The following is a 23,033-nucleotide window of genomic DNA, read 5'->3' as shown; positions in this document are numbered from 1 at the left end:
ATTTGCAGTATTTGGGAGTTTTTAATAGGCTTCCCAACTGTGAGCACGACTTGTTGAGACTCTGCTGCTTTGAAAGTGCTATGTTAAAACTCTCATTTGTGGCTTTCCATATCCATATTTTACAGATTTAGCTTGTCAGAAAAAAACAAAACAAAACAAAAACCCCAAACCCCACCCGAATGAATAATCAGAAGCAAAATGAGCTTGTTTTAGAGCTGTGGGTAGAGTTTGAAAAGGAAATACTGTCAAATACCGCTTAAAACTCTAAGAGATTTCTGATGGTATTTGTACTGCCTGCATGATTTTTTGGTCCAGTTACTCCATAGCTGCAGGAGTAAGATGGGAACATATAAATCCTCAGCAAAAGGCACCATCCTGAAGAAGAGGAGAAGGAGCAACAGTGCTATAGTATGCGCTTGGGCCCCTGGGAAATTCAGTCCTGCCTGCATAAAGACCAAGCAGCATCTTCAAGGAAAAGCATGGATATCCAAGGTTTAGGTTTCTGGCAAATGACCCAATATTCAGAGGAGAGCTGAGTCTTGCCACGGGCTGTGAGCTGTGTAGGAACCCAGCAAACTGTTTTCAGAAGCCTTGTTTTGGGGAATCCAGCACTCGGACTGAAAACCTTAATCTAGGACACCTGGTTTTGGGCATGGAAACGGCTGCACTTGGAGTAGGGTATGACATCGGTGTGCCTCCCCTTGCCCTGGGTTGGGGTGGTGGGTCTTTCACCCTGGACCCTTCTGCAGAGGGTTTCCCCTGTGCCACAGGGCTTTGGCTGGTAGCGATTACTGCCCCTGCGGCAGCACTGCTGGCCTTCCAATGAAGATGTTTTTCACTGGCCAGAGGATATTTTAATCACTAGAAAGCAAATTTTTACCAGCAGTACATCTGACAGCAGATTTATTTTTGTCCTTTAAGATGAACAGCTTCCCTTCAATTTATTTTAAAGTTATCTTAAAATTTTGCAGTAAAAGGTTATGTATTCTAGACTAACATAAGAAGTGAACTTAAAATGAAACAGCTTGTCCTGCAGTCCTACAAGTACATTTTAACTCTCCATTTTCTTTCTCTTTTGCTGAACTTCAGTCACATTGCTTAGAACTTTTCTGAGCCTGTTTCTGTCCATGTGCTGAGTTTTTAAAGATATTTTTGTACTCAGAGTACAATAATTCAGTAGGAACTGCATGTACTTTCGTCAAACATTTAAAACCACAGACTTCTATAAATGCCACAATTAGCTCAACTTTTGGTTTATGAAAATAATGTAATAAGTTGCTGTTTAGCAAGCTCGAGAGAATGGTTTAAGTTCAGCTGAAAAAATTTTGCTATGGCACTATCAGGGAAAGAGTTGGGTTTTGCTTATGCAGATACAGAACACACAGTGTCTAATCCAGTGTTGTCAGATATGTTCAATGTTTCTGATCCATCTGACAGAGTCATTGATCTAGAAGATGTTTCTGAAAGTGATTAATCAACCTCTAAGAGAATCTCTACTGAAATATAATTATTTTACCAGATACATAATACAGGTCACAGGCAGAAATGCAGCATCAGTATCACTATGAACACAGTGTGCCAGAGTTAAATCTCTGCTTTCTAATTCCTCAGGATGGAAAATGATACTGAAACAGAATCTCCTGTACCACTGGATGATTTAAAATCTGTTATGAATGGAAATGAAGAAGATGAAAAGCTGCAAGTTAAAATACAGGCCTTTGAAGAGAAAATAAATGTCGACAGCGGTACTCCTGGCTCAGTGCGGAGATACAGTTTAGGCCAGGTTTCTAAAGAAGAAAGGAAGGATATGAGATTTAACAGGTATGGCTCTGTAAAATGTGTGAGTGGTTTTCATGAATATCAGTTTTGTAATAAAACTTTATCCAAACACTGAGAATTTGTTCCACTTGCATGATACCTATGGGCATCATAAGTCTAATTTTAATGAAGTCTTATATCCATGAATTCAAAGGCTGAATAAAATAATTCTAAATTATTTATTTAATCTCTTCTGCGCCCTAAAACAGCACAAGGGATGGGAAGATATTTGCATACAGATATTACTAGAAAGGAAGATACGGAGACCTTTCTTGTGTATTATTGCTAACAATATGTATCAGATGTTTGAATCAGATTTTGCCCATGACCTGCGTGCGAAGAGTGCGGCTCTCCCGGGACCCTGGGTGAGATAAGGACGTAGACAGCATCGTGCACCCGCGCTGCCCTTAGGCTGCCTATGCACCGCAGCTTCACAGCAGAGGTTTTCTCTTCCTGTTCCAGTATTTGCCCTTTCAGTCACCTCACTTCTACCTTTCTTACTCTTATGGAGGCTTAACTTCATCTGCAGTGTACAGGTACAGAGCAATGAAGAACTGGAGACTGAATCTTGGTTCAGTTAAATGGCTGCTGGATGGCATTTTTATGATGTGATCAATAAACATGTACTCCAGAGCTGGGTTTATACGTTTCTTGCGTATTGGTTGACTAGCTCTGTCCATGGCATGCAGATGTTGTGATATATGGATATTATGTAGTTTCATTTGCTTATTAAAGCTGTGGCTTGAGTTTTGCTTTTGAAATGTATATTTATCAAAAGATACTTGCCTCTGGCTAAGTGAGCCCCATGCTCAGCTCTCTGAACCAGCTAGACAGAAGTAACTCAGAAGAGCATGTGTTCAGATGATTTTTGTGTCTTACCTGTATTCCAAAATATTTTTCCTTTCCTTAATTGCCTTCCAGGTCCAAAAGCCTTGCCTTGCATGCAGTCCGCATGAGGGGGGTAAACTCAGAGAGCGGACAGGAGGAAGAGAATGGGGAGATAACTGCTGGTATCTCCTTTGCCGAGATCTACATTAGCCAAGAAAATGACAAGTTGCCTTTTAGTGTGGATACTGAAGCAATGCAACTGGGAAATCCTTTGGTTTCTCACCAAAGCATCGATTACATGGAATCAGCAAATTTGCCAGAATCTGCTAAAGAAAAGACCCATGAAGGAAGCACAGAGGCCATGACGAGCCCCATGGAATACCAGGACAAGCTCTACTTGCACTTGAAGGAAAACCTGGGTAAAGTGAAAGCATATGTCACGGAGATGGGGAGGAAAATTCCTATCCCAGATCAGTGTGTAATTGAAGGTAAGAGGTCTGAGCCTTTCCAATTATGAGAACTTCAACACTACACTGAAAGTCATCATGGGGTTCAGGCAGATGGGCAGCAAATATCCTCTAGAGCAGAGCTCATGGATGGGGAGGAACATTAGTTTTATAAAACAATGTTGTTCACAAACTGCAGTGTTTTGAAATCTTCCAAGACTGTTGTTCTTTTCCTTTGGGGATATAGTGCAACCCTCACCTACCCCAGATTCCCATGAGGTTAATGTCAGGATTGTCTTTTGGCTGTCATAGGGAACAAACCCAGAGGTCTCTGGAAAAGGGCACGACCTGTCACACTGAGCTGAAAAGCCATGGCTGTTGCCTAGGGCTGGCAGTGCCTCTGGGCACATCTGCAGGGCAGGCACGCAAGGGGAGTGTGCCTTTCTGTCTTTCTCCTCCTGACTGTCACCCAGTTCCAGGCTGTAAGTTATGGAGCTGTGTTAACAGTCACAGAGAGTTGAGTGCAACAGAGTGCATGTGCCATGGGTCAGACTCAGCTACACAGGCGTGTGGGTAAGCACATGATAATACTTAAGCCTCTTTCTTGGCCTGTTGGGTTGGTTAGAGAAAATCTGGGTATCTTTCCTCATTAACAGGATAATATTAAATCAGTTAACTTACAAGATACATCAGAAGTGAAGCACGTCAGGACCCTCAGGTCAACACATTCAAGCCCAAATACAAAGTTCCTTAAAGGCCTAAACAGCAGAATGAGATCCCCAGTGCTTCATTTTGGGTTGGATCCTATCTCACCACTTCCCTGGGGCTGTTTAATGTTTTCTGCTTTCATCAGGGTGGGTATTTGTTGTCAAGTGCATGAAAACTGGTTTTGTGAGACTGAAGGGGGAGATAAGTGATACACTGCAAGATGGTTCTTTGATACTCCTCTTTTTCTTGAGGTTGGGTTGTGAGCCTCTTGCTTATACTGAGCAGCAGTCACTCTCTTTAATGTGAACTTGTGTGCATCTAACCACTTGCTGGATGTCGTGAGCAATTTACGGCTCAACCTTTCATAGGCCACGTGATTTCAAAGAGTAGCTGACTCAATAAATAAAATTAATTTGCAGCCACTTAAAATGTCATCTTCTAATATTATGTAACTTCAGGTCCACCAAATATCAACGTTTGTTGATTAAAGATTTGTTTGTTTGCTTTTTCAGTGGTCAAGAAGTTGAAAAGTAGTTTCCACTCATTAAAGGGATATAACTGTATTTATTTGAAAGGCTTATGTTTCTGAAGCATTTCCTAAATATCTTAAATTCCAGGTTTTCTATTTGAAATAGTTATTTGGTTGAATAAATGATAAAACTTCTGTTTCATAAAATTACAATGGAAACAAAAGAGTGAACAATCTGGCTTGAAGCACTGAATGCTACGACCTTGCATTAATCAAATACAATATGCTGAATGTTTTTAAATGTATTGCTCAGTTTCCTTTCTGAAGTACATATTATGATATGTTCTAAGCATGTGACTATTTCTAAATTCATTCGAACTATTGTAATTTCCTGAAAATCCTCAACTAGCATTCTTAAGGAAATTCTTTGAGTAGGGACACATGTGCAGAACAGGAGATTTATGTGGCTCATTCTAAAGGAGTTGAAGAAATGCAGTCTGGCTCATTACACAGGGGACAGCTTTGTTAATATCTCAGATATTACATAAACCACTCCATCAAAAACCATGAAGTTATTGGACTTCTGTGATTACCATATCTGTTTTATGTTTCAAATAAGATGTTCCAAAAATGGTAAGAAAATGTTAGAAAATATTAATATACATAGTTGGCTAATTTTATGTTGGCTATATAGGAGTTTGCTGAACTGGAAATTTAATATGTAAACCAGGGAAAATATGAAAAGATAGGCACTTCAGGGCAATCTCCCATGAAACAGAATACTTGAAGGAAATAGTGGCAAAATGTGTTGTGAAATAGCACTTCAGTTTGCTAACAATGGGGAGTGCAGATTTCCCCACATACCTCTTATTAGAGTCATGCCTTTCCTGAGCTTTCAAGCAGCAGCTCACACACAGATCAACAGAGCGTTAATGTCAGTTGTAAGAATTTCTAAGTAATGATGGGCCAAATTCTGTTCACTTCACTTCACTTAAACAGAATTCAAACCCCTGCTTGTTTTTCTAATGATGACAATGATGTCTAACCTTTGGGCAAACTGTCTGTGAACACGGTGAATTCCTTATTGCTTAAAATTGAGACTGGGTGGCATCCCTTCAGGGATGCTGCGATGACGTACTGGTGAGGACAGAAGGAGCTTACGTGCCTTTGGATACATCCAGAATTAGTGTGCACGGCCCCTGCCAGATCTGGGGCACTAATGGCAAGAGCAGTAGGAATGAAAGCAGGAGGCTGCTGAGGTTTTCCCTGTAGAGGGTCACTGCCTTGCAGAATAACAGAGGACATTCATTTCAGTGCTCAGCAGCTGACAAAAAAAAGCAAACGGTCAAGAGAAGAATTAAGAAAAAAGATACATCAAATGACGTAATTATGTCATTGTCTGCATTAATTGGAGCCTGAGTCTTGAAGGACAAGGGAGACTGGTAACAGGAGTACGAGGCTAATCAGAGACCTCCCTATGAAGAAAAATGGACTGGGACTCCACAGTCTGGAGAAGAGACAGCTGATAGGGATTTGCAATATCCTGAATGACTGAGATGATTAATTGGGAGTGGTGGCTCACTGTCTGTCCTAATACAGGTACTAGAGAACATGTAATGAAGTTGTCAGGAAGCAAATTCAAAATACACAAAATAGGCCCCCATTAACACATCATTAGATACGTGTAATTAAATGGCAGAACTGATTGCTACAGTACATTAGGTATGCTGAAAGGGTACCTGGTTTCAAAAGTGATTAGGTAAATTCACGGATTAGAGACATTCAAGGGTTATCAAAATAATACCATCCCTCACTCTGGAAATGCTGGAGCCACAGACAGAGGTACCAGGAGAGCAGGAGAGAAATTACTGCTGTGTGCTTGTTCTGTTCTTGCACTCCTTGCTCGCAGCTCTCTTACTTGCCCTTTGTGAGCCAGTACCACAACAACGTACAGGTGGGGCTTTCTGTCTTGAATCAGAATTTCCATTCCAACATCCTCTTAAAGGAGAAAAACTGAGAAAATTTGGTTTCTTAACTAAAGTAGGAGAAAACTGAAGGAGGACTTGATAACAATTTTCAGCTATGTGCAAGACAGTTAAGGGAACAGCCCATGCTGGACAAGGCAAGAAATAATGAGCTTAAATACCAATTAAAAAGATTGAGCTTAAACAGTAGAAAAAACTCTCTAGCTTGTGCTGGTAGAGGAGGTTGTGGAGGTTAGAAGCACATTAAAAAACCTGGAAATCTGGCCCAGACAAGGAAAGGCTGCAAAGTTTGACAGATCTGAAGAAGGGTTGGTGGTCCTAAAAACACTTCTGTTTTTTCAGCACACATCAGTTGATTTAATATAAGATTTTATTTCTTCTGAAGCTTGTAGAACTGTACTGCTGCTACAACTCCCAATGTCATAGGCACTCTTGACTCTGAGTCTGGGCAAGGGGGCAGATCTGATGACCACTCCAGGCCCCCTGCATGTCTTTGCATCCTCTGCTCTGTAATTTGCAAATTTTCTTTTTCGCTATTGAGTCAGACATTTGCTGAGTAGGTCTTAGCCCTCACAAAATATTTTTGCTTTACAGGGTGTACTTTTTCAGTCTCCTTGTTGACTTATTAGCTCATTCAAATTATACTATATGTCAAAATTGATATAATATTACCTTAAGTTTTTAAGATTTTTACAGCTGTGAAGGTTAAGAATTGTAGAGTGGATCAATGATCTGTCCATGACAGTTTGAAGATGCCTCCTATACACATTGAAATATTGACATGTCCTCAGCTCTGTTACCTCATTTAGCATTTGCTGGTTTTGGCTGCATGTGCTTCAGGCAGAGGAGAGTTGTGAATTGGGTGATGATCCTACAGCAGAAGCAGAGCTTCTGGGCTATTGGCCAGAATGTCTTATACTAAGAAAATGGTCAGGTTGAGGATGTTTTGAAGAACGGAGAAGACACAACAGCTTACCAGAGGCACGTGTTTATGTGCACAAGTGAATCTTTTGGAACTAACACTGCAGTCAGGCAGGGGATTTAAACTGGGGCAGAAAGGAGGCATCTGAAACCACAAAAATCTACTTATTTTAGCTTGTTTCATTCTGGGACTGATGGTTTGGTTCAGTTCCTGCTTAGTTTGAACCACTTTGCCATACTATAAGCAATTTTAGACATTCTTTTATGTCACGTTCATCACTTTAATTATCTTAATCCTGTGGATATTTTCCTCAAAAGAAGAGGAAAAAAATAAAAAAGCACCACCATATTTGTCAGGCACTTTAGCTTTCATGGAGCTAAGCAAAGTAATTTTCATCAGCCCGTATTTTTCCAGATGGATTGTGATCTTATATCTTATCGGATCTTATCCAGGATCTTGCCGATCGCAGTGGCTCAGACTTGTGCATCTATAATTTCCTGAATGCTCCCGAGTTTGGTTATTGCTCTTCAGCATACACTGGGCAGGCTTTCTGCTGCCTCAGTGTGGCTGGGGTCCCAGTGATTGAGAACAAGAGCCTGTGTTCAAGATCTCCCCGCTGCATTTGCAGTTTCTCCGCTGGCTGCAGTAGGCGTTCTCTGGAAGGTCCTTCAGCCCTTCTAGGTCTCATGTCCCCTTCTGGGAACGTAGGGCTGGCAGTGGTTTGAGGAGGTTGCTTTGAAAGGCTTAGGTGAAAGATGGCATTCCTGTACTAGGCATTATTGGTGTTATGACCTTCCAGAGTTGGCTTTGGGAGTGTCACAACATCCAGCTGAGACCTGAGTCCACTCTGCTTTACCTGGTGTAGCCCCAGTTACCCCTGCATGCAGCACAGGGCTCCTGAGCAGCGGGCAGGCTCCACCTACTCTAGTCTTGCTCGGTCTCACCTTGAACCCTGCATGTTGGATGATTTTTTACTTATTCTTCTTGTTTCCAAGATGCGTAGGGATGGTGGATCAAATGCATGGCTATACGTATCCTGCCTCTGGGAGTGGCTGGTGTCAGATGGTTCCCAGACAGAAGCCTGTATGGCTGCTGGATTTGATTATAACTTGAGGGCAGGTCCTCGTTTTCCAGTCTAGTTCTACTTGCTCTTTAGATAATTGGGATAAAAATGCCACCGTTAATGCCTACAGCTCAGAGCACTGAGTGTCAAGTGAGCTGTTGGAAAGCAAGCATTTGATAATATATGTGTCTAGAGGGTACTAAAGGATTTGCACATCTCCAGCCTGCCTAGCCTCCTTTTTAAAAAGGTAGAGCCCAGGGAGATCTAGTACATCATTCAGTCCTTGGTCACTGAAGCTGTATTCAAAACACTAGGCCATCCAGTGAAAAATATTATAACCATTTTATCGTAGTAGGTCAATCCTGGCTCCTTGGCACACTACAGAAGGAAATACAAACAGCAAATATTTTGTGGGATTAATGACTGAATGCTGAAAGAGGAGGAGGCAGCAGGGGAAACAGGTTGCAGTATGCTGGCCCTAAATCTGGTTGTTATTATGTTTCATGCTGTACTGAGAGATAATCGGTACCATATGACGGTGTAGATGGAAAAGTTCATTGCTCCCCTGCAGTGCTTGCCCCTGCACCGGTCTGATAAATTCCAGCATTCCTTAAGCCAAATGTTGATTTGGAACAGATGGACCTCTGCTCCTTCAGTGGGACCACAAAGTTGCATAGGCTCAGGCCAGTGTTTCCAGAGATGAGCTCCGCTGCTCCTAGGCCAAAAAAGAAATATTAGTTGGCATTTTATTCTACAGGACTGGTATTTCAAATGCATCCCAAATGTGAGGGCTTGGAGTGAGAATGGAAGTGCTAACTCACAGGATGGTCATCGTGCTCATGGTGATCTGCATGCTCAGACTGTGGAGAAACTCCCAGCGCAACGGGGAGCGTGATAGGAGCATGAACATGCTCGTAACTTGCTGCCCTCACATACGTGATAATAGCAAATCATATGTGCTTCACACTTAATCTAGAAGCATCGGTTTAAACAGGCTGGTCTCCAGATGCGCTTTACCTGGCAGCTGGGAGATTCCTGGTCACGTGGTGTTATCACTCACCGGTAGGGGGAAAGCCAAACCAGAGGACTTTGACTTCTGAGCTTCTGGGTCGGACCAGGACAGACCTAGCGGTTCCTCCAGGAGCTGCCTGTGCTCACTGTGCAGGCAGGGTGAGCCGGCAGCCCCCTGCCAGGCTGGGGGTGCTGGGCAGAGGCAGCTGAGGGATGTGGCTGGGACGCCGAGGAAGCAGGCAGTGGCAGGAGTGGGATGTTTTCCCAGGACCCTGCTTTCCTGCACATGCCTTATAGGCTCTTTGTACTTCAGACATTGATACAGACAGCGGAAAGGTAAATGCACTTTTGCTTCTCAAGATGGGACAATGCGGCAGGAATGTTTTACTGTCGTACCTTCCCAAATGACACAGGCTTTTCATTACCCTGATGGCAAAAGGTTTTATAAAGTTAAGCTAATCTGTATGTTCTCAAATGTGGCTTTTGCCACTCAGATTTGGACTCAGTGTACTGAGTGCATTGTAGTGGCTGTCCAGACCCCAGTACAGTCATGCCTTCTCCATTAATTTTTGTGTCATTTACTGGAGGTGAAATCTATTGGACTGAGTTGTAGCACGCATGCAAAGCTAGGAGTGTTAAAAAAATATAAATCAGCATTTCTTGAAGCTGTTTGCTTTAAAAATTTTCCTTTTTTCCTATATTTATTGCTTGCATACTTATTTGTAATCCAAACGCAAGAGATCAGGAAGAGGAAACTGAGGAAGCTGAAAAAGGCTTAAAAGTGAAATTTTAAAAGTTCTATACATTTCTCATGCTCCGGTTTATGTTTATGGGTGGGTTTGATTCTATTTGGGAAATTTATGAGGATGCTTTTCCTCCTATTAACAGATTTTATTTAATAGTAAAGGATTATCAATATAAACCAAATAATGCATTAGTTGTTCCCAGAACCAGTGACTCTGTACCTACTTGCCTATGTCGCTCTTGGTTTAGCCCAGCATGTTAAGCTGGAATAAACAACAACTCTACTGACATTCTTCTGCTTCTATTTTGTTCTTTTTCCACAGGCACAACCACTTAGTAGTGAACTTTAAAATTGCCACATATATTCTCTTGCCTCCTGCAGGAAAAACAAGTTTTTGCTTATTCTCTTGCTAGAAGTTTGAGACTTGCCAACAAATGTGATGAGAAATATTCCTTGACTGGAGGAGGGTTTTCTTGGGGTCTTGATTAGTCTCTGCGATTTGGGGCTTTTGGTGACTATGTGGGTGGTTTTGTGCCTTGCGTTGCCTTTCACGTGTTATTCACGTTTTAAAATCCTTTCCTTGTGTAACTCGGACTCTCCTTCCAAACCAAGCCAAAGCCAGGCTGAGGAAGGAGGAGAACTCATCTTTCTTTACGAAGATGTGCCGTAATTCCCTCTGAGAAAGTCAGAGCGTGGCTCAGCTGACAGCAGCTCACCGGTGTGTGAGAAACTCATTTTTCATGCAAGTAATACAGCAGCAGCACAGCTATGGGGGTGACTGGCATTCAGACCAAGGCGGTGTGTGCATTTACCCATGACAGTGCCACAATGAAGACATACCTGGTGTCATATCTTGTCCCCGAACTGTCCCTTTACTCCTGGTGCAGTATCTTTTGATGTGTTGAAATGTATGAGGGATTTTCCTGGCCCAAGCGAAATGATCATATCCATCGTCCAGCTCCAAGAGCTAGCACTCCTAAATAGTTGTAAGACAAGTCTGTTTCCAGGGCTTTTTCTTTTCGTTTTATTTTTCCACAGTGAAAGCCTCAATGAGCCTGTGCAGTATGGAAGTGCTATTAGAATCATAGATCTAGTGGTTGATATGCTGTTTCCATAAATCCTAATTTGCGTCAGAAGGGACAGGATACTCAGTGAAACAGAAGTGGCATAAACACCCTGCTTCAAATTTGCTTTCCACATTTACAAGTGACAGTAGTTTTTAAACTACAAAACTGGTTCTAGAGTCTGTAAATGTGACCAATGTAATAAGCTTAATGTCCTCAGGGAAATTAGTTAATTTTTTCCTTCCTCTCTCCCTTGCATACTTTTGACCAATTATTTTAAAGAGTTGCAGATCCATGTTTGCCATAATTTGGACTTCATTGCTTTAAATCACATCAAAAGCACCTTTAGTCAATATTGGATTACTGGCATTCGCCAAGATGTGCCATGTGCTGGGGAGCTGTTGCAGAGCAAGTAGGTTTGTTGACAGGAATCTCCCGTGTGTTGTATCTTACTGATATCTGGAAAGTTTCTTTGGGTCTAAACTCATCTTTCCTTACCAGGTGAAGTCAGGGTGAGTGGTTACGTGTTTCCACATGGGGAAGTTACACAGAGATTCAGGGAACTGAGTTGTCTCTACCTTTGTAGTCTAAGACTGGTTTTTTTTCACCGTCAAAGCTTTTCTGTTAACTCAAGCCTGCAAGTGATTAATTTTTGTTCTTCCTAGCAAAAATTTTTGTATGCTCCCCTTTTCTAGCTAAGCCTACAGACCTGATCCCTGCTCACTCATCAGATTCCCCTTTGTCAGCCACAGCACATTGCCAAGTGCAAATGCAGAGAGTTGTTTTCCCTAGAAATGACTGCCTTCAAGTTTCACAGGTGTGAACAGGTCTTGCTATGTTGTATGACCTCTGCTTTAACTCTTCTGAAATCCATTGGGATTACACAAGGTTGTATATTTGGTTCATGGTATTTTATATAACATTTCAATGATGGACTGGGAAAAGTATGCAACAGAGCTTACCTAAAGCTCAGCCAATTTATGTACATGTGTTTCAGGAAAGCCCAAAGCATATCTTCTTAAGCTGTGTATCATACTGAGTACATAAGTACATGCAATTTGTAAATAGTACAATGATTATAAAAGCACCTTTTTCATTCTCAGAGTGTGTCTGAGCACAAGTATGAACACAGATGTGTTACGTGTATGCTTCGCTCCTAAATGATCCTGCCACACTTCTAACTTATCCACAAGGTACAGCAAAAATGACCTCCTGTGATGGACATTTTAAGGTTTCAGTAATGGTTCTTTGGGATCCTTGAATAAGATATTATAAAAGTACAATATTATATTAGAAATATCAAAACCCATGGTGAATGTTATTACTCCGCTACAGTGGGATACAGTACATAGACTCTGAATCAATATTGCTACACGAGTGGGGAAATACTTTTAAACAGTAATAGTGTCACTTCTAGAAACATTCAGTGCTTTGGTTTGGCTTCTTAAAAATGAAAATGTAGCATGCAAACATTAGTGTCTGACAACAGCTGGTGTTAGGATAACACTTGCCATATATAATACTGAGACTTTGGGGGATATTTTAAGCACAACAGACTGATAACCTGTTGAATAATATTTACATCTGCAATGTTTTTATATGGGACGTAGTACAAGAGAACTCCACTGTCATGGTTACATTTGAATAAAAATTTAAACTTATTTTATTATTCATAATGTTAGAAAGAGAAAGGTGCAGTGGTTAAAGATCTCTCAAAACTTTGGCCAGGAACTTGAGCACTTGGCTTCTTGTGTCAGGAGTGTACGTTCCTGGGTGGGAAGTGCTCCAGTGGGCAGTACTGCAGGAAGGCAGTGCTTTCGGTTCTGCTCCTTCAACTTCAGTGGATGCTGTCAAATTTTGGAAGACTATGACTCAACCTGTGTGACTACTACAGTTCGTATTATTAGTTAGAGGTCTGTCTCTGTGCATGAGTGTGGGAGTGATACAACGGGCCACTGGTTATTCTGCAGTGTGTGTACATCCAGTGTGCCAATCTCACATTTAGATATCACTTTCCACTGACTTTGGGATAACTGAGGTTAGCTGTTATATGTTATATGTTGATACTGGTAGTTCATTGCAAACCATTGAAAAGCACATGTAAACTTTGGCTTGTTATCAGACGTTGCCCAATTCAGCATATCAAATGCAGCAGAAGGAGCTATGAGTAATCACACATCTCATACCAAAGGTTTGAAGATTGACTGAGTAGGAGGCTTTTTTCAGTTGCTATTGATAAATGAATGCTGCTTTTTTCCAGGAACTAACTTTTTGCTCAGCCAGCATGGACTCCAGAGCTGACATGTATTATCAGCCTCAGTACTTTTCTCAGCATCATCCACAATGTCTGGCTAAGCAATTTGTTAGGTTTTTGTATCTCTCCATATATCCTTTGCAATTTTTTGTTCTGCAGCATTTAGGAACCTCTTTCACAGTCCGATCAAACACAATCTCACCTAGTGCTGGGCACCCTTTCTTAATTGCTAACCAGGGGCTGGTATCCTGGAGCTCTGCCACCTTCTGCTGGCTGCCACAATGACTTCTGTGGGAGACTGCCCAGGTGGCATTCAGTCAGCTTGATGTGGACTTACTGTGGGTGACAAGAAATCTAGCTCTGGACTCTGCTGCCTTGCATGGTTGTTTAATGCACTCCAAAGCTGGCCTGCAGCCTTTAAATACCTCCCAGGTTTCTTGTCAATTCATACATTTGTAAATGAAAAAATAATGGCTGTACTTACAGAAGAGGAAGGCATTGACTGCCAGCTCCTTTTTGCAGTAGCAGTACTACATGGTTTATGGTCACTTTTAGCTAAGAGTGATTTCCCAAAATGAAGCATTAAACTTTTCACACACATGGACCAAGGCCAAGCCTCTACTTCTGGTTGAGTGTATTGAAGTTAAGGTTTTGTTAGCATCTGTGATGCATAAGCCAGGGGTCTGTAGATTGGACCATGCTGTTGAAAGAGCATTCTGTCAACAGCCTCCTTGGAGATGTCATTTAGTTTTGTGCTTTAATGTGTCGCAGGACTTAAGGTCACTCTCATTAACCCCTTCAGTTTCTCAGACTCCTTATTTATATTGAACATGAACACTGGCAGGCATGGGTATGAACCAGCAGATTTGGGTAATTAGGTTAAACTCAAATTTTCCCCATAGCCACTAATCCAAGAGTAGTAGATTTTTATGCCCCATCGTTTTCCTGCTAAGGTGAGTGTATCGCTTGTGGGCATGATATATCTGTGATCTGCAGCTAAGTTAGTTTTCTTTTCAGAACTGTTATCTCAGTTTAGCAGCATTTGTTTCTATGTTGGTTTAACTTTAAGCCCTGGCTTTCTACTGCTCAAAGCTTACGGTCATACGCATGCTTCTAATATTGCCTCATTGTAGATCTTAGAGGATCTTTGCACTTGGGCGATTGACACGGCCCAAGTGGCACTTTGACATCCCACAGGATTTAGTCAATGTGCACAAATCAATATTGTCTTCTTCAAACAGCAGCCTACAAATGCCCAATGTTGCATCAAGCCACCACTTCATGTGGATTCTTCCCTTCCTCAAGGCAGCATTCTCCTGTAATATATCCATTTCTCAGGCTCATGCAAGAGGAAAGAGTGCTGTGTTTCCTAACATCAGTGAGTGTGCCTCTTTTTTTGGTATGTTCAGCGAAGCCAAGAGCAGTGGCCCCAGTTCAGCTCCTTTTTCCATCACTGTCTCAGAGCAAGGGAAATATCTTCAAAGTTGCCCTCTACTAAATGCACTTTCTAGAGACAAATATGGACGGGCTTTCTTGTTGGCTTGCCCATGGTTTAGGAGAGCTGGGGCTGGTCTAAGTCCTTCCTCCTGTGTCTTTGCAGGGGAATGATCTGGATGATGTTTGTAGCCCTGTTCCGCTCAATGTCATTTTGACCTGGTTCATGAACTCCCTTGCCTGGGAGGAAAGCACTCACTGCCTGGTCTGACCCTCTGACCTCCTAGTGCCTGTGGCTTTTCTTCTGTTTTCTCCTTCGGGCCCCATATTGGCTTATGAACCTGTCTATGATTAAAGATTAATGAATACCCCATTGGTTTCCAGATAATCCAAGCTTCATCTGCTGTAATGTTGCTGATGATACCATGTAAGTGATCCTCTGAGGAAGCAGTGCTGTTATCATCCTTTTCTCTACAGTTTGTACAATCTGGTTGGGTTCTTGTGTTCACTTCCAAATATTATGCATTTTCTTGGCTTGCGTGTGTTTCCCCACAGTATGTGTAGTGACTCTACTGGTTTTTGTGGAGTCTAACTTTAATCTTCCTGTGCCTTTACATGTCATGTCAGATCCTCTCTCTTGTGCTACAGTGGAGTCTCAGTGAGCTCTGCAGTCCCAGCTTGACACTGGTGACTTCCTTTTCTCGGCAAATTTAAACAGCTTTGTCAAAGGATAAGAAAGTGGTTTCCACTTGCCAGCTTCTGAAGTTTTTTTCCCCCCAGCCTAACAGCCATCTGGCCTCTCTGTAGCATCTTCAGCAGGTTCCAACATCCAAGTTTTTAATTTTCTGTGATTTTAGTGACAATCTGATCCATTGATACTTTTGCTCAAGGGACCCATCCTTTTGTACCTCTGGTAAACTCATTCCTCATACGTGGTGTTTTTATGTGAAATACAGAATTTATTACATTTCCCTCCTGTGCATCCACAACTTGACTAGATTAAAAATGTCAAAACCAACAAGTATTTCAAGATGGTCTCCTATTGGACAGAATGGCTGCCTTCTGATATCAGTCTTCCCTGTTGCTGGCTCTCATCATCAGTAGCTCTAGAAGGCTGTGCTCTTTAAACTGTCTCCCATTAGCCATGTTTTCTAAAAGGTTACAACTCAGTTTTCCAGTTAGGATATTTTCTTACAGCATTTTATTCTTACACCTTCATTGCACGGTGACTCACCAGGATAGCACAAGACTCTGAGTAATGCTCCCTGCACAGCTGGCCCAAGTCAGCCTTCTCAACTGCGTGATTCATTTTGTGGAAGCTGTACGGTGAGACCTGGCTGGCCGACTGCAGGAGCCCACGCTGCTCTCTGTTCGCCTTGAAAGTGCTTTGGCTTTGACTCTGCAGATGCTTGCAGGACAGGGCCACAGGAGAGGTGAGTTCCGGTGCCTTTGTGCATGGATCAGTCTCGCGGGCTGATCTGCAAGTGCAGGGTGGCTTGTCTGTCTGTCTCTGTGTGTCATTTCTCTCTTTAGCTAGGAAACAAGTGCAGTGGCAGCAGCAGCGGGTGGGGCCGGTTGTTCCCCTCCCCTTCCAAGTTCAGCTCTCCCGTGTTTGCATCAAGGTCATCATCTAAGGATCTTCATCTTTTGTTTTCCATGCCTTTTTATCTTGGATAGCTGCTTGGTCCTGTTCAAAGGGGCTGTGAAATGATATCACTATTTTAAGTTAATAAAGAAGGCTGACTAAGTTATGCCTAACATGCTGTTATCATTATGAGTAGTCATCCAAAGACAGAAAACGAGGGTTCAAGGTCAGTATTTTGCAAAAGCAGAATCATGTATCTCAGGGCCTTCATTTCCAGTTAAAACCAGCACGGGAAGTTCAGAGTCAGGTAACGTTGCATAGCATGCGGCTTTTGTACTGCGCTGTTGATCCCAAAAGACACCTTCAGATTGCATGTAACCACTGTGAGATTTTTATCAACAGATGACACAATCACAGATGGCATAAATGGCTGGTGTCTGACAGAGCAGTGAGAACTGGAGACACCTTGTCTGTAGTGCGCTGGAGCTGGGACTGTGCATGGCGCTGAGTCACAGCTGTGAATGGACATATCCCACCTTTCCCGGTGTGTGACTGTGCATGTATTTGTGGTCCCTTGTCCTGTTGGACCTGGGGCTCCATGCCTTTTCCTTCTTCAGGTGTCTTTTTGCTGCAAAGCCTGATTTGAGCAAGTCACTCTGTCGCATTGTCCCTTGTAGTTTGGCAGCAGCAATGATTCCTGTCTCTTGTGTCTTGTGCCTCTCAGTGAATGGACACAAAAGCTCCAGTGTTCTGGCTTAGTGTGTAAAAAAAATTGGGTATGACAAGCAGACCTGTAGCATATGTGCTTGATGAGAAGTGGGGTTTGTAGAACCTGGAGCCCCTAGAAGCCAGTCTGTAGCCGAGGCATCTCTGCATGGGCAGGTTCAGGCAGACCTGAGCTTGGGATGGGGGTCCTGGGTGGACGGGGAGAGGGGCTGTGGCTGGGAGCCCTTGTGGTGCAGGGCAGGACCTGGCACATTGGCTCCCCGCCGTGTCGCAGGGTTCAGTGAACACTCACTGTCTTTGAAACTGTGGTACTTCTGTTGATGAATTTATAACACGGCTTGTACATGCACAGTGGTGTTGTAAATCGATTTATGCATCTTTTGGCTCCTGGAGGGTCCACTGCAAAGAGGGAAAGTACCACAGCTTTTACCAGTGGCTGAATGAGCCTGTTCCTGGCTGGGAGCTGCGTGCTGCACTCCTCCATCCCCTACACACACCAGCTTTCAGCTGTGCCAAGTCTTGGCAAGGATTCCACAGATATCAGGACCCCGTACGCTGTTTCCTAATATGGGATGTTTTTTCCAACAAACTCTTTAAATAAGAATAAGTGATGCACAGTTTTGACAGATCTGTCTGGTTCGATAAGCTACACGATGGTACCGAATGCATGAGAAAGCACAAAGAAGATAAGCAGCCTGACTGTGCTGTCTTGCACCTTTTGCATTTGGGACTAAATTATTACTACGTAAGATTTAAAGCACTGGAGGCTAAATTTCTCTAGTACTGTCAGATGGCTTGCATTTAATTTAAGGGCACAGACACGGCAGGGCTCTTCTGATCGCCGCAGGAGTTGACCCAGACTGAGATACCCCCGTAGTGGAAATGTATGCCCACGCACGGCTTGATTGCACGTACACTGGGAATGGACAGTTAGGTTTCTGCCTTTTATGTAGTTGGTTTTAATATTCTGTATATTTATTTCTAGATACTGTTAGAAGTTGTGTAGCAAAGCTGTTCTTCAGCTGTCCTCTGAAGGGCCATTACTGCCTGTACAGTAAATCCAGTTTTACCCTCATCAGCCAGCAGCCTCCACTGTGGATCCATATCATGTTCCTCTTTCAGCAGGTGTGTGTAATACAAATTAGTGGCACCACTCTATTGTTAACTTTGTACTTGGGAAAAAAATGTTTTAATGGTTAATTTTAAAATATGCGTCTAATCCACAGTGCTTTGTGACCCTTGCGATTTCTCAGAAAGTCTTTATAGTAGATTGAAGTGATTTTGCAGTTTGTAAGTTTTTATATTTCTATTAAATACAACAAATTCAAACCCTCTGGAGAGATTGTAAAGTCTGGGGTTAAAAAGTGGGACCAAACATTATTGTGCTTATTCAGGCAAAACTTCTAGTAAGTCCCAGGTGCCTTGCAAACAAGCAGGAGCACTGCAGTGGCTTTGCAGGGGACCAGAATCAACCTGACGCTGCAGGTTGAGGTTAGATGTGCAGCACCCACTGGGATTTTTTACTGCAGAAGTTTTGACTGAGCAGGATTTGCAAATCTGATCAGTGCTGTTCTTCTACCAACCCTAGAGCTATTTTCACATGTTTAATACCATTTCCAATTACAGCCAAGTATTTGGACATATGTGGAATTTCCTAATAGGTTACAAATAGTATGAAATTGCAAGAGAAAACCCTGCATTCACACTTGAAGATGAAACAGATACCTTTTGTGTTAAAATAGTAAGGTTCAGTTTCTTAACCTATGCAGAGCCATTCACTGCAGTTCATCTCACCCTAACGCAACCTTAGAAATTCAAAGGATTTATCTGAAATTTAAAACATGCATGGCGAGTTATGCTGTGAATTTAACAGCTCAAATCACTCTTCCCTGTGTTTGCTCCTAGAAATAAATGCAAAAAATGTTTTTCAAAAATGCACGACAGTAGGAGTATTTGGGTGCCTCAGTACAAGAAGTGGTCTCCGTGGCTCCGGAGGTCCCTGTGTGAGCTGTTTGTGGGGATGGGGGCTTTGCTGAAGATGAGGAACGAGGACGGTCAGGAGCCAAGCTGAGAGGTGGTCAGGGAAGGAGAGGATAGTGACAGAGCAAAGCAGAGGAAGCAAAGAAGAACAGAGGCAGAAACAGGAATGAGAAGACAAGATGAAAGGGGAAATTAAAGGAGGTGAATTACTCTGTAAATGAAAACCTGAAGAAAGAGGTTGAATTTTAACAGGACCTAGAGAAAAGAAATTATGTTGCAAATGTATAATTTTATTCCTGATGAGCGGAAAACAGATGTTGAAAAATATGGACAAAATTGCTAAAATGCACAAAAATGAGAAAGGGGGAGCAGAAGCAGAGGAACAGGTGGTAGATCCAGCCCACCTCGCTCACCGCTGCACAGCCTCCACTGCCCCTGCACCAGATTTTAACACAATGATCTCTGCTCTGTCTGTGGTTCATGGTTTGAATCAGTTCTACTGACAATGTAATTGCTGATTCCACCTTTAATCCCTTGTGCCTTGCCTTTTCCTGTACATTTTTCATTGAAAAACCTCTCCCTTTAACCCCTTCCCACATTACTCTGAATTTGGCCCTGCCAGTTCCATCCTTTATCAGGACTATTGAGCTTCACACAGTTCCCAGCTCGCAGGGGTGATGTTACTTTCCTTCCCCGTTCCTCTGCATGCAGGTGTCCATCGCCCCCCTTCCCCATCCCCGTGTGCCCAGCTTCCTTCAGACGCTGCCCCAGACACTGGTGCCCCTGATTCCTGTGGCTTTCTGTGCCCTGGGCTGGGTGATTGCATGTGTCCCACTGCAGCTACTCTTTACAAAGCTTTGCTTGTATTACCTGCAGTCCTGCTAGTTTGCTCTGGCTGTGCTAGTGCTACCCCTGGTCCTGGGCTCCCATGCCATGAAGCCCCCAGCAGAATCCCCCCTTTGCAAACAAGCTCTAAACACAGTGCTTAATATGCTTTTTTATGGGGGGGGGGCGGGGGAGAAAAAGGTTCCTCTTGTGTCTTGTGTTGCACTGAGAGTTCAAGCCTGCTGTGCATCAGGACGGTGTTTAATGTCAGATAATTTATGTTTTTCTTTTGTTTGAAATCCTACAGCTTTGAAGTACTGGATATATAACTATTATTAAATTAAATACAGGCTACTAAATCCATCCCTGGGATAATGTTATTTAAGCCTGTGAAATTGTACAAGGGATAAATTTGACATAAATTATATGAATAATGTGTTAATAATGAGTGAAATGAAAGGTTAGTGATAAAAATGTAGTTTTTCAGCAGATGTCATAGATTTACAGACAGATGAATAATATATGGTTTCTGAAGATTTCAATACTGATTACTGTATTTTTATTCTTTTTTTGTTAGTTGCTCCATATTGTGTTTGACATTGTATTCTGCAAAATGAAAAGTAAGAAGAGAGACTTTTTCCTCTCAGGTCTCCCGAACAGATCCTCAACTTCATGACCGTGCTTTCTATTTAATTTTTAAAATATTAGTGAATAGTTATATCATGCTTCGAAACCCTTGGATGGAAGTTATGATATGGCAAATTATTAGCATAGGGCAGTAGGAAGAGAAGCGCATGTCAGTGGAGATCTGAGAAATTGTCTTACAATTAAGCAAGGGGTGATGTTAGAGAGGTTATTTGATAGACAGGAAGCTTTGCTTCACAGATTCATTCATTAAAATAATCCTCTAATGCTATATGATGTATGGTTTAATTTTCCTCATCAGGTGGGACAATGTCACACCACTGTGGTAGCACCGGCAAGCAAAGGGCTACCTGGCACGTCCCTTTCTAACCCTTTCCCTAGAGTTGCTCATCTCGTGCCAGGTGGCTGTCTGGCGCTGACTGATTCTCCTTTTTAATTTGGACAAAATGATCTGGCTGTTTCTGACAGCTTAGCTGGAAAAAATGCATTGCCTCAGCCATGATAAAAATTCCTAGTTGCGTCTTACTGAAGCGTGTCTGTGTCAGTTGGATGCCAGACAGTGGGATTACGACCGCTGGGTTTCTGCTTAGGAAGAGAAGAAGGAATATCCATCCAGGAAACCTACATTAAAAGAACATTGTTCATATTGTGAAATCAAATACTCGAAATATGGAAAATCAGATTTTCTTGTAAATTCTTAACTTGGCTCCTGCATGGAAATGCATTTTTTAATTACAAGATCATGTAGCAGATATAGTAGAGGCAGAAATGCTAAGCTCTCTCAGCTTCAGTAGTGTTCTTGTAACATTCACTTTGTGCGCAGTTTATACAATGAAGTACTTAACACTGTTGAAATACTAGAGCAATTCAAGGCAGCATTAGGTTGTACCTTTGCTGTCCTTTGAAATAGGGAGCTTCGGAGGTGATAGCGCCAAACCCAACACAGGTTTTAACTTCTCTTGTGAATGTTCAGGGGTCAAAAATTCCAGTACTCTGCCAGCAAAATCTGTGTTGAACATGCTCTGCGGAGTTTTTTCTCTTGTGTTTCATCCCGTCTGTTCAGTGCAGTCGCAAACATTGCACTGTTACCCTTCCCCGCACAAGGACCAAGAGCTGCAGTCAGGTCCAAATAAACATGTACAAACCTGCAGTGGTGCTAAGCATCTCTTCACATTAACTGGTAAATGACATGTCTTTTCCAAAAAGATGCATGTCACAGAGATCTACGCCTGGTTCACAGAGGCCAGTACTGCTAACATTTTGATAAACTAGCATTTCAATACAAAAATGACATGCAACTTGCTATGTGTAGTGGTAACTGATAGATGATCTTTGGTGAGATACAGACCTTAAAGCCATGTAATGTACAATTAAAAAAAGCCTCAAAGGAAATTAAATATTTAAGTATTTATCTAATTGTGTGTGTATTGATCTGTCATAACTCCTTAAAAAGAAATTAACTAATCCCTGGTTATTTGCACAACTGTCCCAGTGTAAGAACAAGATGCTCTTTGTTAATGGCCAAGTATAAAATATTTGAAATTCTGTTTTCATTGTTTTCTTCAGAGCTTGTTTGCAGAACCTTTGTCCATACAGAGTAACCCTGTGCAAGTCCTTAAGGCCCTGTGGGAGAAGACGCAGCTCAAGGGGATGCACAGTTTTGAAACTGCCATGATCCAGTCTACATTTCCACACCAAAAGGTAAGCTTTTTTTTTTCTCAGAACAAAAAATAGAACTTTGCCCTGACTTTTAGAACAGCTGTACAAAGTCCTTTAAAATAGCTACAGCAAGTCTTTGCTGTGCTCAAAACACAGAAAACAACACCCCTTTCCCTGCCCCTTCCCTTTTTTGCCTTAACTCTGTCATCTTCTGAGCATTTGCACTTACTGCCATGCCAAGTCCTCTTCTCCTGGATGGCCATACAGTGATCCACTGTGGGTTCCTCTGACCTCCCTTTTATATGAAGCACTTAGCTTGTGGGGATGTTGAAAATGTTCACCAGCTATTATATTTTCAACCTCTCTGAGGGTCCACAGTATTGTTTAGTACTTTGTGCTTTGAAAGGTCTCCAGGCTTGTTCACCACCCCCTCCTACCTGCTTCATGTGGATTGATTGTTCCTGATGTGATGAAAATTAGTGGTGCTACATATGGATTTTTTCCCCCTTGCAGTTTCAAACTCTAGATTCAGATTAGCTGCCACTATGGAGTGTTTGGCAGCCACCTGGAAGTTCACCTAGTTAAACACAAACTTGGATTATATGGAAATGATCATTTGCACATGCACCATTAGTTACCCCCCTCAGTCTAAAAGGTTACTCTTTCAAAGCTCTTTACTGTCTCCAGGATTTCGGTGAATGCTATTTCAAAGTTATTAATCAGGCTTCTTGGAAAAGGATGCTGTAGGATTGTAAAACAAATATCTGTTTATTCCTGAACATCTCCATCCAACTCAATTGGATAAAATTAATTGTCAAACATGATTTTAAAATACTCTGTCTCACAATATTGTGTGCATGAAAATG

The 23,033-nt window shown here is 42.2% G+C and overlaps 1 protein-coding gene across 2 annotated transcripts in view; it reads left to right on the top strand.

Moving 5' to 3' along the window:
* VEPH1 (ventricular zone expressed PH domain containing 1) overlaps window positions 1-23,033 on the top strand; it is a 90,902-nt gene that overhangs the window by 46,412 nt on the left and 21,457 nt on the right. For both annotated transcript variants that reach the window (XM_064457875.1, XM_064457876.1), the window contains exons 9-12: window positions 1,612-1,821; window positions 2,740-3,134; window positions 18,044-18,183; window positions 22,075-22,209. In XM_064457875.1, the coding sequence (XP_064313945.1) occupies window positions 1,612-1,821; window positions 2,740-3,134; window positions 18,044-18,183; window positions 22,075-22,209 (880 nt within the window). The remainder of the gene's footprint in view (window positions 1-1,611; window positions 1,822-2,739; window positions 3,135-18,043; window positions 18,184-22,074; window positions 22,210-23,033) is intronic.

The sequence above is a fragment of the Phalacrocorax carbo genome, chromosome 7 (genome assembly GCF_963921805.1).
Source record: "Phalacrocorax carbo chromosome 7, bPhaCar2.1, whole genome shotgun sequence".
Taxonomy (NCBI): domain Eukaryota; kingdom Metazoa; phylum Chordata; class Aves; order Suliformes; family Phalacrocoracidae; genus Phalacrocorax; species Phalacrocorax carbo.
Note: the sequence above shows the minus strand (reverse complement) of the source record. Positions and strands in the feature narration are given on the sequence as shown.